This window comes from Periplaneta americana, chromosome 9, assembly GCF_040183065.1.
Source record: "Periplaneta americana isolate PAMFEO1 chromosome 9, P.americana_PAMFEO1_priV1, whole genome shotgun sequence".
Taxonomy (NCBI): Eukaryota; Metazoa; Arthropoda; class Insecta; order Blattodea; family Blattidae; genus Periplaneta; species Periplaneta americana.
In genome coordinates, this window is record NC_091125.1 from 168,894,995 (window position 1) to 168,911,140 (window position 16,146).

The 16,146-nt window shown below is 38.1% G+C and overlaps 1 protein-coding gene across 2 annotated transcripts in view; it reads right to left on the reverse strand.

The window, feature by feature from the left end:
- Window positions 1-4,079: 4,079 nt before the first annotated feature.
- Window positions 4,080-16,146, reverse strand: part of acj6 (abnormal chemosensory protein 6) — a 318,513-nt gene continuing 306,446 nt past the window's right edge. For both annotated transcript variants that reach the window (XM_069836342.1, XM_069836341.1), the window contains one exon: window positions 4,080-5,421. In XM_069836342.1, coding sequence (XP_069692443.1) covers window positions 4,603-5,421 — 819 coding nt within the window. In that variant the 3' untranslated portion in view covers window positions 4,080-4,602. The remainder of the gene's footprint in view (window positions 5,422-16,146) is intronic.

Sequence of the window (16,146 nt, forward strand, 5' to 3'; positions counted from 1 at the left end):
GCCTCAAAGGTAGAAGTCCAGAGGGTTCATGTCTGGTGATCTGGCTGGCCAAGGAGTTGGCCCTGCATGGCCAATCCATTGTTCTGGATACACAGCATTGAGATACGCCCTTCAGTAATGCGCAGGAGCGCCATCGTGCATAAACCATAAGTTCACTCGCGTTGCAAGAGGGATATCATGTAGCAGACCATGCAATTCGCGTTCCAAGAATGCGCGGTAGATTCCCCATTCAACAACGGAGGTAGAACTCGAGGTCCGAGTAACTGATTCCCCACAATACCACACCAAATGTGTGAGAGAAGAGTAATGCCTATGCAGTTACTACGACCTAGGTGCCATCTACTGGAACTCTGAAATTAAAGATTTTGAGAAAAAGTTACATAGAACGTTTTAGTCTTAGTTTCACCTCTATAATACACACACAAAGTATTTACACGTAATAATGAATCACCCTGTATTGTTCAAATGATGAACGTTTCATTAGTACGGATTCCATTTAAATTAAGTATGCGCGAACAACTATAACTCTAGGCATAATTTAAACTTAACCTATTAATGCTTTAATTTTAATTAAATTTTGTTGAATATATATAATTGAATCAAAACTTCCACATTTTTGTAATTATTTTAAATAATGCAATAAACTGTGGATGTGTTAAATTGTGGAGTGTACATCAATATTATATGGCAGTTTTGTATTTATTGAATGAAAATAATGTAATATTCAGATAGGCCTACCTTAGAGTAGCACAGTTATTCATAGTTGTACACAAAGTTGAATACTTGAGATTAACTTTTCTTCGTGACTTTTCAATATAATTTATATTAACTCTATCTTTTGGCTTCCAATATTGTACACACTTATTGCTTCTAATTCATCTTCGTCTCAGAATGCATTTCAGTACAATTTTACTAGTCTTAATATGAGATTTTCAATTTTTTTCAGCATGTATTACAGAAACCACAACTGTTCAAAACTGCCAACACCACGGAAAGTAAAGAAAAGTGTATTAATCAGGATTCTCTTGCTGTATCTTCGATATTGAGGCGATAGGAAGCTTCAACACTGCGGGTGTTAATCCATCTGTAACACGGTGCAAAGACTAAAAAGAAAACCTCATACAATGTTTAACACCACGAAGACTTAAAATATTTATCAATCATATTGAGAAACGAATATATCAGTGTTTAAATATTATAATTGTCCCATCTGACATTGAACAAATGCTTCGCTTCACCAGATACATGTAATAGCCTCGGGTAAGTAACGTATATCTTACAAGTGTATTACATACTGGAATAACAACTTAACGTACTTTGCGTTCCTTTTCCGTTGTCCAGGATATATTGAATCTGTAATAATACACCTATCTCCTGACAAAATATTATTTCTCTCCAACAAACACAACGCCCTCTAGAAACATACAGGGTGGAAGTGAAATAATCCTGCAGCTTGAAAGGAACGATAGGGTACACTTACAGGAATAGAAAACCTATATTACGTTTTGTGATTAAATGCATGGTTAATTAGAAAATTAAGTTGGAAGTTCCAGCAGTCTGGCAACATCGCCGCTCACAGTCTCCTTTCGTATTGTAATACAGACTAGTGGCTTGTGCAGCAAATGCTGCAAACTAAATTAATTAGAAGTTCAAATAAAAGTTTTTCAGATTTATTTTCAATGAAGAATAGGCCTACCAGTCATTTTAAAAGTTATTTGCTTTCATAATAATGAAGCATACTCTCTCTGAATGGTTTTTTTTATGCCAAATAAAAGCGAAAACGCAAGTAATAATATCAGGGCGATCAGTGGATTTTTCATGTGGGAGTAAAGCAATACTAGCTACTTCAGGTCATTGTGGATTGTAGGTGAGAGTAAGAAAATGTCACATTTGCCATGCTTTCGAACAATAGACATAGCATGTATAGCTGCTGCATGTTTCGTGAAGTACCTTGAAATGTAGAGGGTAGAATCATTTTATCCTGCTAAGAGACCTTGCTGAAATGATCGGGAGACTGCAAAATCTTGTAGGCCTTTTGGTCTTTGTCTCCAGACAATACTGGAGAGAATCACGCATATAAATATCCACACCACACCGCCATTAAATATATGAAAAAGACCCACACCACTTGATTAATAACTATAAAAATACATCATTTTTAATAACAATAATTTTAACTTACGTAAGTTTTGTAGCTTTCAGTAACATACTGTATACTATATATATATATATATATATATATATATATATATATATATATTATACAGCCGTCATTCAGTAAATTATAGAAATGAAGATCTAATTTAAGATATTCTCTACGTCTACTTATATAACCCCAAAAGGTTTGAGTTTCGTATATCATTAATATTTATATAGTGACTTGTTTTTAGTAAGTCTTAAAAGTTTTTAATAACCAATTGTAGAGACGTTATAAAAATTACACAAATGAAGATCGACATATTTTTCTCATTATGATATCACAGAATTTGCTCTGATTTGTTCTAAATATGTCAGCAATCCTGCAGGTCATGCATGGCCTTCGTGTAATATTGTTTATTGTAGTGTGTGTGTGTGTGTGTGTGTGTGTGTGTTTTGTTTTATTCGGAAAAGTCATTGTGTCTCAAAACTGGCGACAGATGGATTTTGGAAAAAGGGAAAACTATGTAGGAAAATTGACATTTCATTGAAAACTACTATTTTTCTGAAAAATCTTTGGGTTCCAAGGGTCAAAATCCGTTCAGCCGTTTTCCCGTAATTTCCATTACCAGTTCGAATTTTATATAGGCCTATATATATATATATATATATATATATATATATATATATATATATATATAGGACTATAGATGTAAGAGGTCAACGAACTCAGCGTACGTGAACTGCCTCGGGCCTCCTCTAACTCCAATATTGAGATGTGGATGTGTTATTCAGTGGTTTTAAATTAAATTTACACGAAAAACGTCCACGCTATTGAAATACGCAAAAGGGATATGTGATTCCTTATTATTAGATTTACAATCCGACTGGCGATAGTTACCAAAAAAGTGGGTGCTAAACAGTTGGAAAAAAAAAACAGTTTTTTCTGAGAAAACTATGAATTTTCCACGAGTATGGTGTTACATTTTTTTGTTATATACAACATGAGCTATTCGCTCTGAAATTCTGCAGGATTATTTCACTTCCAGCCTGTATAAATGTCGTTCTGCATAGTTTTGTCATACCAGATCTAAAGTGTTTGATGATCTCAAATTCAAGATTTTGTAGTTAAGTTCATGTTCCAGAGAATGCCTCAATTCGTCATACTTCGAAGATACAAGCCTTTTAGTCCAGGTTTAGACTGCTCTTTCTTTTCTTGTTGATCAAGTACAACATTCCGTTTATTTCATCGGAATCACCTTCAAATATAAGGAGATAATGCATCAGTTCTCTCACCAAACTTTTTTTTCCCTGCATTTTCCCCACAACTTATGGATAAATAATTTATTTCCGTCACGTAATTGTAGCCCTATAGCCACTGTTTGTAAAGGCCCATTCACAATGAAAATTAAACATAACCGTAACATAAACACAGAAGTTTGCGGCCAGGCTACCAAATGGGATCATTCGCAATGATTCACATAAGCATTAACATAAACATTACCGTAAGACGTTAACATGAAAGTTTGCAAACTCCAAACTTTCATGCTTATGCTTACGTGATTTGCAAACAGAACACAATCGTGGAGCGCTGAAGTATACGACAGAATATGAGGAAATGACGTCGTTGTGTTTCCATGGTTACCAAGTATGTTTACTGTTATGTTTATGTTCCTATCGTGAATGATGGTATGACTTCTTGATTTTACTGTAACGTTAAGTTAACGCTTAAGTTATGTTTAATTTTAATTGTGAATGAGCCTTAAGAAAGCAACATCACTTGTGAGTCTCCGGCTATTCCTCTGCTGGAGACGTCAACCATCAACAATGAGGTATTGAGGTACGGATGGCGGGGAGGACAAAGACAGGAGGCAGTCCGTGCGTCACAGCTGCGACCGCCGACGTGCGAAGTGGCAGGTGTGACGGACGGGCGGCGCCAACAGTTAACACCAAGACTTTATTGGAATGAATGAAGTTGAGAACATGACACTGAAAGAAAAGATCTGATGGAAACTGCTCTACTCTAGGTGACTCGGGAGACTAGATATAAAAATGAGCTTATCAAGTAGTTCACAAGTGTCTAGTGATACTGTGACTTGTGATGATATGTTGTCCGCTGCAGCACTGTCACCTCTATGGAATGATTGATATGAATAGTTACCCTGTAGAAACATTTCTTAAGTCACGGCAATGTCGCGGGGGCTCCAGCACATGGACCGGCTCTCGCGCACGCACTCACGCACCCATGCACGCACTCACGCACGCCGGAACCCCGACGCCGAGAGGAGCCGAGTCTTATGTACATATTGCACTGTCCGAGTATTAAAACGCTGCTGTCTGTACAAAGCGGAACGTGCGACGTGGCTACGCTACGCTACTCTACGGGCGGTTGGGTATGTACAGTTATATACAGTGGGTCGCGGCGGGGATGGGCACCGGGGTGGGCGCCGCCCCCGGCGCCTGCTGTCAGTGTTGCGCCGCGAACTTCATGCGTTTCTGCTTCTGTCTCTGGTTGCAGAACCACACGCGCACCACGTTCTTCTTGAGGTCCAGCTTCTCGGCGATGGCGGCGATCTTCTCGCCCGAGGGCCGCGGCTGCACGGCGAAGTAGGCCTCGAGGGAGCGCTTCTCGGGCGCCGCGATGGACGTGCGCTTGCGCTTCTTCTCGCCCGCCGGCAGCACGCTGGGCGCGTCGGGGTCGCGCCGCTTGTTCTTGGCCTGCGCCTCCGCCTCCTCCAGCCAGGCCTGCAGGATGGGCTTGAGCGCGATCATGTTGTTGTGCGACAGCGTCAGCGACTCGAAGCGGCAGATGGTGCTCTGCGACAGCGCGCCCACGCCCGGCAGCTTGAGGTTGGCGAGCGCCTTGCCCACGTCGGCCTGCGTCACGCCCAGCTTGATGCGCCGCTGCTTGAAGCGCTCCGCGAACGCCTCCAGCTCGCGCGGGTCCGTGTCCGAGTCGGGGTGTAGCCCCGCCGCCGCCGCAGCCGCCGCGGCCGCCGCCATGGCCGGGTGGTGCGCGGCAGGGTGCGCGGGGTGGTGGTGCGGGCCGTGGTGGCCGGGCGGCCCGTGCCCCGACAGCGGCCCGCCGTGGTGGTGGTGGTGGTGGTGTCCGGACATCATGGAGTTCATGGCGGCCGCCGGCCCGTACACGGACGGCCCGTGCAGCTGCGGGTGGTGGCCCCCGTGCGCGCCGCCCCCGCCGTCCGACATGGGCGCCAGCGTGGTCATGGAGGACGTGGAGATGGGGTCTAGCATGTCCAGGCCGTCCATGCCGTGGTGCGCCATCTGCAACACGTGGCATTTCGCAGAATGAGGACACTGAGGACAAAGCACTTATGCCAGAAAAAGTCTGATATATGTATATCTATCCTGCACTTGTAAGGCATTGTAACGGCCGCTGGCTCAAAGCCCTATCACAGATTGGCCATCCCCATGTTAAAAACGGTAACATGTGGAAGAGAACAACCACGAGGATCGCCACCGTCGATTGAGAACGACCGCTAAATGGAAGTACAGTTGCTCCATACAATTAAAATGAGAGTTACAACGTGACTTCTTATACAGTAGCTAGATGGCAGCATAGTGAAATTGATAAAAGTTGTTAACATCAAAGCCTATAAGGCTGAGCAATCTGTTTTATATGTGTACAGCACTCAAAGCCGGCAAAGTCAATAAACCATACCGTACCATACTGGAGTTGAGCAGTAGGCCTAATTGTTCCACTTTTTGTTAAACAAACTGAAACATCGGTCCCAATACTTTATTTTAACGTTATTCAGGGAAAAAACGCACTGCGATGAGCCTCGAACCCACTCCCTTCCGCATGAGAGACTGTTTAGCCGTATGAACTACTGAGACGAGACGAAAGACCCTGCTTCTGATCGGTGTGTCAATGTTCTTACGAACGTTATCGTGTGAATCGCGCTATGAAACGACATCCTAGAGTCGGCCCATTACTTTTTCTGGTACTGTAGCCTACATTTAATGAAAATATCACATCTATGCAGGTTCATCCAATAGTTGAATGAATTTGAAATTATAGTCTATCTAATTCAAAATCCCGTCACCCTTATGTAAATAATAATAATAAACATAGGCTTCTGTTTGTGTACCGTTCGTGTACTCAGAAATGCTGTCAAACTTGCTTTCTTTCACCCGTGTAACGCCAGCAACGCTACAAAAATGTCCCACAGAACTTGCCGGCGTATTATCCTTTGCCATGAGAATAGCGATGCACACGCTTTGTTTGGATAATTACCGGTTTGTGTCACAGAAGAGTATCTTAAATTCACTTTTATTTTTCAGTAAATAGTACTATAAGGAATTGGCATTCATTTTGTTTATTTTTCTTTAAATAGAAGTAACGGAAATTTATGGCCTCCTTATGTAGAGACCTTGGCCCGTATTCATAGACATTCTTAGCGCGAGCTTCCGGTGGATGATCAGCGAACTAACGTTTTTCGTATTCATAAACCAGTGTTAGCGATATGATATGAATCCTGTACAAGTAACCAGTCGATAGCCGGGGCTAGTTTAGCACGCTCGTAGCGTGGGCTAGCAAAATGTCTATGAATAGCACCCCTTATTTTTATTTTTTTCAATGTCAATGTTAGTCTTTAGACAATAACATAGATATATTATCATATCCCTTACTTAACCATTCCTTAAAATAATCCTGTGAATTTCTTAGTAAGAACAACTAAATTCATGATGAGAGAGGGGGGAGGGAGAGAGTGTGTGTGTGTTCTAATTTTTAGTGGATTATTTTACGACGCTGTATCAACATCTCAGTTTATTTAGCGTCTGAATGAAATGAAGTTGGTAATGCCAGTGAAATGAATCCGGGGTCCAGCACAGAGTTACCCAACATTTGCTCATATTGAGTTGAGGGGAAAACCCCGGAAAAAATCTCAACCATGTAACTTTCCGCGACCAGCATTCGAATCCGGGTCACCTACGTATGTGTGTTCTTATATTATCTGGACTCAACTTTGGTTACAGTACAACGTATATTTTCTATATTTTCTGGCATAAGATTACTCCTGTCAGTTAATATTATCTTTTTACGATGAAAAGCACATGAGGTTGCAAAAAAAATTTAAATCAGTTTAAAATATTAATTTACATGTATATATATGTAGAGATGGCAACACTGAAAAGACTAATTGGATTTGAAAAAAAATGAGCAAATGTGAAATAGGAACTACTTATTTTGTTTTGGCTTTTCCAATTCATTCACTCTTCGAGTTCAGTGACTCGAATTGTGAGCTTTCGCTTGCCCTTGAGCATCACGGAATATTGGTAGAATGAGTGGCTTGGCTTCCTTCAAGTGTTCCCTGAAAATATTATGGATTTATTAATTTGTCCTACAGAATAATATCTGTAATATTGACAATTAATATTTGAGGAGAAAAATTCGCTCCGGCGCCGGGGATCGAACCCGGGTCCTTGGTTCTACGTACCAAGCACTCTGACCACTGAGCTACGCCGAGTTAAATCCACAGCACCGGATCGCCCACTTGGAGTAAGGCCACAAAAGGGAAACACTGAAGGAGGAGAATTCGATCCGGTGCTGTGGATTGAATTCGGCATAGAACCAAGGACCCGGGTTCGATCCCCTACCCCGGAGCGAATTTTTCTCCTCAAATATTAATTGTAAGTTTCCTGAAAAATATAATTCTCTTCTATCGCTATATGGCATAGCGTATAGAATGCCCAGTTTAGTGGTAATTATAGAGCTATTAACGGGAGAGGAAAAATCATGCAAAGTGTGAAAAAATATGAAGATTTTATAAAATATGAAAATTTCGCCAACATATTATGAAATATGAAATTGTTTTGGGTGTTAATTTCATTCTACACAACGCGAATTGTGAAAATACTAGTTTCCACGGTAGTAAGAATGGTTTAGAGCAGCAATTCTTAACCTTTTTCAATAACGGACCATTATTTTTAATCTAGTGTGTATGTGCTGAAATTGATCTGTGTGTTGAGAATTTGATCAGGGTGTGTTTTAGTGTGTTTGTATATTTCGTATTTTTCTAGTGTGTTGAGTTTTTGGTTCTTAGGTTGTATATGTGGGATTTCCATGTCCGCATTTATGTTATTGTATATATGGTTAGCATTGGTTATGTGATCGGCGTATGTAGATGTATTGTGTCCTCTGGTTATAGCTTTAATGTGTTTGGAATGATCTGCCTGTCTGTCCAATGTAGAACTTGTCGCAACTATTACATGTGAGTTTGTATACGCCTGTGGGGTTGTATTTATTTGTCAACACACAAAAAAAAACACCCTGATCAAATTCTCAACACACATCAATTTCAGTACACACACACACTATTTGACTCCACTTTTCAACACCTTTCAACAATCAAACGCACCCACACAACAGGCAGAGAAGTTCGAGATGACGCCGAGATTTAGTAGGCTCTGAGGATGGTGTGATGAAGCACCGAAACAGCTGTAAGCCGCACAGACTTACATAAGTCCGCTGGTTAATCAATTAGTGATTGCTTTATTTAGACATGTTAAATAAAAAAAGTTGCTATTATAATTTATTTAATTAGTGTTCCATAAAATATAGAGAAAACGGCTATATATACTTATATTTAATGACAATTTTATTTCACACTTTAAGTACCACCCAGCCGTTGTTCACGTACCACCGGTGATACGCTTATCAAAGGTTGAGGACCGCTGGTTTGAAGTATGAAATTTCATATTTTGCCTGTCTCTAGATTTCAGAGTAAATATGGTAACACTATTGACTAAATAAATATTGTGAGGTGTTATGTGGAAACTAAAAAACACCGAGTGCAGACAAAATGGCAACAGTGGGCGAAGTAAAGTCATGTGGACATAGTTAATCATTTCTGGGCTGTAATACGCCATCTGCAACGCACAGGGTCGAGCATTGTGGCAACCGGGGGACGAAGTAGGAATTAACAAGGCTGTGCAGCTTTGTTAGCAGTGTTAATTAGTGACGTTCTGTGTGTGATTATATGTATCGTAGACTATTATTTTTTTAGCCGTTGGTACAAACATGGCAGATGGTGTACAGCGTTTCTGGCTGCTGTGACCAGAATTGAATTAATTGTTATTGTTTATTTGATCAGTATATAATTTACAAAATAAAGCTTGTTAACATTTTAATAACATTTTATTATATGGAATACTTTTTCTACCGATTGTGTCTCAGTTATTTTCTTTTTGTAGGTATCCATGGATATTCATAACGTTATCTGATAAAAAAATGAATAAATGTTTCTGATATCTATTTACTTACGTTTATAATATTTATAATGCAACAACTTTTGAAAAATAAATGAATATAATTTTTCAACATTCATATTATTTGTAGATTACGGAAAGGCGTTTGATAGGGTCTCCAGAAACAAATTAATTCTAGATAATCATGAGAAATACAGGATTTCTCCAAAATTATCTCTTGTGTCAATAGCACAAGTTCTTTACGAAATAATGTTAGATGTATTTAAACTGGACTGGGAGAAAGAAATCAAATTACCAATATTAATTAATATATGAAATATGAAAGTCTTATTTTGTGTCATTTTCTTCCGGATTTATGTCAGTGATGTTACATGGAAATGGTAAAATATTTAATAAAAGGATTTTAAGGTAAGTCATACAATTTTAAACATAGTCTTATCTGCAAACAATCAAGCAATTTTAGTACATGGAAGGAAGTCTTCAGTTAGCTGCTTATAATTAATGGAGGAGTATATATAATCTAAAAATATTGCAATACAAAGAACAACGTCACTTCGAGGGAAGCATAATCTCAGATACAGAAATGTAATAAGCAATAAATCATTTGGGCAGATAAATAGTTTTAAATATATTGCGAGAAACAACTCTTCACTACTAAAAGGTAAAAGGTATCCCCGTAACATGCCATGAAGGCACTTGGGTATGGAGGTACAGCCCCATGCTTTCCATGACCTCGGCACTAGAATGAGTTGGTGTGGTCGGCACCACGCTCTGACCGCCTTTTACCCCTCCGGGAAAGACCCGGTACTCAATTTTATAGGAGGCTGAGTGAACCTCGGGGCCGTTCTAATAAATAATTTTTATGATATAGTCTAAATAGAAAAATAATAACAGTGAAACATAATTAATCCATTTTTGTTTGCCCAAGGGCAGGTTCCTTCAGTGCAAACTCATTATCCTCCAGTCTTACCTTTTTCCGCCTTTTCGTTTTCGCATACAGTCCATAAATCTTAATGTTGTCCATCATCTGATACTTCTTCTGTCTTGAACTTGTCTTCCGTTCACCTTTCCTTCCAGTGCATCCTTCAGTAGGCAGTTTCTTCTCAGCGAGTGACCGAGCCATTTCCTTTTTCTCTTTCTGATCAGCTTCAGCATCAGTCTTTCTTAACCCACTCTTTCCAATACAGCTTCATTTCTTACTCTGACTGTTCATTTCACACGCTCTATTCGTTTTCATATACACATTTCAAATGCTTCCAGAAGTTTCTCTTCTTTTCGTCGTAATCTCCATGTTTTTGACGCAACAATTCCACACTCCACACAGAGCACTTCACTAGTCTCTTCCTTAGTTCCTTTCCATAGGTCACAGAAAATGATCCTTCTTCTGTAGGGTGCCGCAGTGGGATATGACGGTTTTTATAACCCTGTTATGGGACACTCAGGACGAATTAAAAGAAAACACACATACTGGAAGCAATCTAGTACAATGCAATTTATTAAAGTCTGGTTACTTTTTAAAATTACGTTTCGTAAGAAGCCTAACGGCAACGAATACATTCCTGAAATCTGCTATTAAAGTTCTACATAACTCGTCCACACCTGTGGAGTAACGGTCAGCGCGTTTGGCTGCGAAACCAGGTGGCCCGGGTTCGAATCCCGGTTGGGGCAAGTTACCTGGTTGAGGTTTTTTTCCGGGGTTTTCCCTCAATCCAATACGAGCAAATGCTGGATAACTTTCGGTGCTGGACTCTGGACTCATTTCACCGGCATTATCACTTTCATATCATTCAGACGCTAAATAACCTAGATGTTGATACAGCGTCGTAAAATAACCCAATAAAATAAATAAAAAATCTACATAACTCGCCCCCAACAAAACAAGTTCGATGGCACTAATTTCGTTTCTTATGTTTTGTTTCAGTTCGGATGATGATGATGAGTGACTTGTTGCGATACACCCTACTTTTGAGATAACCCCGTAGGAAGTAATTAGCTGCAGTCAAGTCAGGAGATCTTGGCGGCCAGGCAGTGTCTCCAAATCGTGAAATTATTCATCCTGGAAACATGTTTCGCAGACAGTTCATTGAACCATGAGCAATGTGCGCTGATTACTTCCTATGGGGTTATCTCAAAAGTAGGGTGTATCGCAACAAGCCTCGCACCATCATCCAGCTGAAACGAAACATAAGAAACGAAATTAGTGCCATCGAACCTGTTTTGTTGGGGCGAGTTATAGAAAATTTTCATAGCAGATTGCAGGAATGTATTCGTTGCCGTGCGGGCTATTTACAAAACGTAGTTTTTAAAAAGTAACCATACATTAATAAATTGCATTGTACTAGATTACTTCCAGTATGTGTGTTTTCTTTTAATTCGTCCTGAGTGTCCCACAACAGGGCTATAAAAATCGTCATATCGCACTGCCGCACCCTATATTAAAAGCTTCCTTTGCCATTGCTATCTCCCTTTTGACTTCCTGACAGCAGCTCATGTTACTGCTTATGAGGTATACCTCAAGTATTTGAAGCTATCCATTTGATTCACTGCCTCATTTCCCACGTTTAATTTCTTCATTTTTCGTCGAATGACCATGCTTTTAATAATAATAATAATAATAATGATAATAATAATAATAATAATAATAATAATAATAATAATATTGTAGTTGTTTTTTTGTTTTTAATTCCTCTCTTTTTATTATTTTGATACATTTAATTTCTATTTTAAGAAACCAGAGCGATCCAAGCAATTATTATGTGGGTTATTTGCGTCTTCTTTTTTTTTTTTGCTGTTATTTATATTCGCTTTAACATCTCTGGTCATATCGCGAGTTTATCTTTTGGGTGAAATCCGAAGGCCTGTGTACGATTGTTGAGTACTGGTTCTATTGTTGTGAACTAGATGGCGTCTGTAGATGTCTCTTCTTTTTGTATACAGGCTTACTTACTTTTCGAAACCAGATTTTGTGTCCGTAGACGCGAATTAATGTTATTCATTGTTGTTATGAACGCACTATAGACTTTTTCAACGTTGAGACAAGATATAAGGGCCCATTCACAATGAAAATTAAACATAACCGTAACATAAACACAGAAGTTTGCGCCCAGGCTACCAAATGGGATCATTCACAATGATTCACGTAAGCATTGACATAAACATGACCGTAAGACGTTAACATGAAAGTTTGCAAACTCCAAACTTTCATGCTTATGCTTACGTGATTTGCAAACAGAACACAATCGTGGAGCGCTGAAGTATACGACAGAATATGAGGAAATGGCGTCGTCGTTATGTTTCCATGGTTACCAAGTATGTTTCCTGTTATGTTTATGTTTCTATCGTGAATGATCTTGATTTTACCGTAACGTTTATATTTTTAAGTTAACGCTTAGGTTATGTTTAATTTTCATTGTGAATGAGCCTTAAAACTCTAAAGTGTTTGAGATGTGCGTCCTATGATCGGTATTCATTGTGGAACATGTTCCATGCAAGTTAAAACGCGGCCTGGTAGACCTAAACTCTTACAACACGACATTGATGCCGCGATGGTTTCACAAGAAGTTGAAGAAATCAGCGAATCTTCCGAAAATATGAAGCAAGTAGTAGGAAAGAGTTGTAAGAAAACTGCAAATGAAGTTGCTAACAGTATGGGGAATTCTCAGAAGACCCTGAAACTAATCTTTAAAAATACGAAAACACTTTCTGAACTGAAGGAGGCCGACAAAGCGATTCGAGTCAACTTCGCTCTACAAACACTAGCAGAATTCCAAATGAACCAGGATTCGCTACATAAAATTTTGTGGACGGATGATCCTGGAAGAGGGGATATTAATTATTTAAGAACAAAATGGTAATGATATTTGAATTTTATATCAATCACTTCTTACACAACTTACAAGACAGACGTGGCTGCTTGCACACAGGTAGTTTGGCTTTACATATATTTGAAATTCAGAATCCAGTTTTCACTGCTATATTTCAGAGAGACTTTTTTTTGCCATATTACGTAATTGTAATTTTGTTCGTATTGACAATTTTTTCCCGAAATTCCGTTTAATAATTCAATTTATTTTTTTTTTTTGTAATTCTATAATTTTAGGTGTGTATAATTTTAACATCGGATATTGTACTTGTTCTACAATATTTCATTCCGACTTTGTTTTCACCAGTCTTATATTTTTCCACATATATCCATAGCTTTTATTTTTCCAAGAGAAATTTTCGTATTGTAGTTTTTGGTGATATTGTATAATGGAAACACTCCTTTCTGTTGGTCTTAAGAAAATCATCTCAATGTAATATCTAAGTGTTTTGTTTCTTGAAATTTGTATTTCGTGCCAAATTAGTTTCTTGTAGTATTTTATGATTGTGTAATTAGAGGATGGGGCACGAAAAATTATCCCGGGTCAGTAAAGAGTAAATATATTGATTTTTTGGTCATGTAGTACTGCTGATGCCACGATTTTAGGATTCTCAGTCGCCAGTTTACGTGTTGAATTCTTCGGACTATGAATAAGCCTTCGGAAAATGTCAATAACTTCTGGGGTGTGAACTGAAGGGGTTCTTTGTTTTTTGGCATTATGCACATATCCCATAGCGCATTACTTATTAATCAAACCCTATATAGTTCTCTTTGCTGGTTAGCCTCTACCCGAAAACTTGACCATGAATATTTCGCGGGTTTCCTTAAACGAAGCCATTCTCTCACATATGCTTCCACAATCTGCACTCTTTTTTCTATCGAGTAAGTCATCTTGCAGAATGCAAGCAGAAACGTGTGATTCCAGTGATAGAAGACAGAAGATTGCCAACTATCGATTATTGCATAAAACTGATCTTTATTGCATCTGTTTACACAGTACGATACGATAATGGCATTTCCAGCCGTGAAATATCACATTCATTCAAACGAGAAGCTGGCTACCCCGTATATATATATATATATATATATATATATATATATATATATATAGGGTGTCCCAACAAGAACCCCGGATTTAATAATGTTTATAAATGCAACAAAAAGGGATAACAAGCAAGCTTATTAAGCATTTTCTTACTGCGTAGAGTAGGTTTAATTTTTACTTAATTAATAAAAAAAAATGTTCCTCTCTTCTTAATTTTTACAATAAACTGTCTAGCTTTTATTAATCAGTTAATCTTTTAGTACCTTGATTTTTATTAATTGTAATTGTATTCTTAATATTGTAGTTGTAATCCCCTGGTAGAGGGGAAAAGAAGGCCTGATGACCTTATCTCTATCAGGTTAAATAAATAAATAAATAAATAAATGAGCAGATAGCAGTGCCGCCAACCCAACAATAACAAGACAATGTTAGGACATTGCGCCATTTTCTTGTTGTTGGTTTGGTGGAGCTGTTATTTATTCTGTTATGTTTTTTGTTGCATTTATTCACATTATTAAATCCGACGTTCTTGTTGGGACACTCTTTATATGTTAATTATATGTGAATAGATGGCAACCCTACTACTGAAACTATCTTACTAGAGGCTGGTAACTTGTCCAGGGGAAATTATCTGTACAGGGTGAACCGTAAGCAATATCCTTAATTTCAAGGTTTTATTCTTTGAGATATTTCTAACAAAAAAGTTTAATACCATTTTGCTCGTTTTTTGCTTCCTTTTCGAGAAAATAGTTCTATATCAAACATTTCGTGGCGTGTCTTGGGAAAGCTATTGATTTAATTTCCAATATACGAAGTCAATTTAAAAGAGCAGTACATTATGATAATAAATGATCGAAATAATTTTAGTTTTGTCCTTTAAATATGCTGAAATTTGATCCAAACAAATTTAAGTTTTCATTCTGAAAAGGAATTTTAAAATGTTACATTTGTTCGGATAAAATTTCTACACATTTAAAGGTAAAGGTAAAGGTAAAGGTATCCCCGTAACATACCATGAAGGCACTTGGGGGGCATGGAGGTAGAGCCCCATGCTTTCCATGACCTCGGCACTAGAATGAGGTGGTGTGGTCGGCACCACGCTCTGACCGCCTTTAACCCCCGGGAAAGACCCGGTACTCAATTACACATTTAAAGGACAAAATTAAAATTCTTTCATTCATTTATTACAATACACTACTCTCTTAAAGTGACTGAACATATTGGACGCAAAATATATAATGCATTAATTAGAGCTTACCCTGAGCTAAATACACTTAACACACATAGATTTAAGAAACAAATCAGATTAATTATTTAATTGTTTAGGCTAATTGAGTTAAAAATTGATATCTTATATTTATGTACTTTTATATTTTCTATTTGTATATAGACTCTATTATTACATGCTGTATTATTTTACCATTTATTAGTTATTCTGCTCAATGAACTCTCTTAATTTTGTGATATATTTTTGTATAACTGATCTGAAATGCGCCCGAGCACCAGCTTCTGCTCTTTCGTGCTGCAATGCCTAATGTAGCTCAAGTGTAAAGTATTAAATAAATTAATTAAATTAAATTAAATTAAATTAATTGTGAATCACGCTAAAAAAAAAAAAGCCAATGGCGTTCGCAAAACATGCTAAGAAATGTTTCACATGAAAAAAAAAAAAAATTTTTCTCGAAAAGGAAGCAAAAACCAGCAAAATTGTACTACACTTTTTGTTTGAAATATCTCAAAGAATAACACCTTGAAATTAAGGACATTGCTTACGGTTCATTCTGTATGTTATTCGAAAAAAATCTCGAGGAAAGTTTACTGTACGTAATGACAAATCATTAAGGCTGCAGCATACTGGAACGAATGTCCG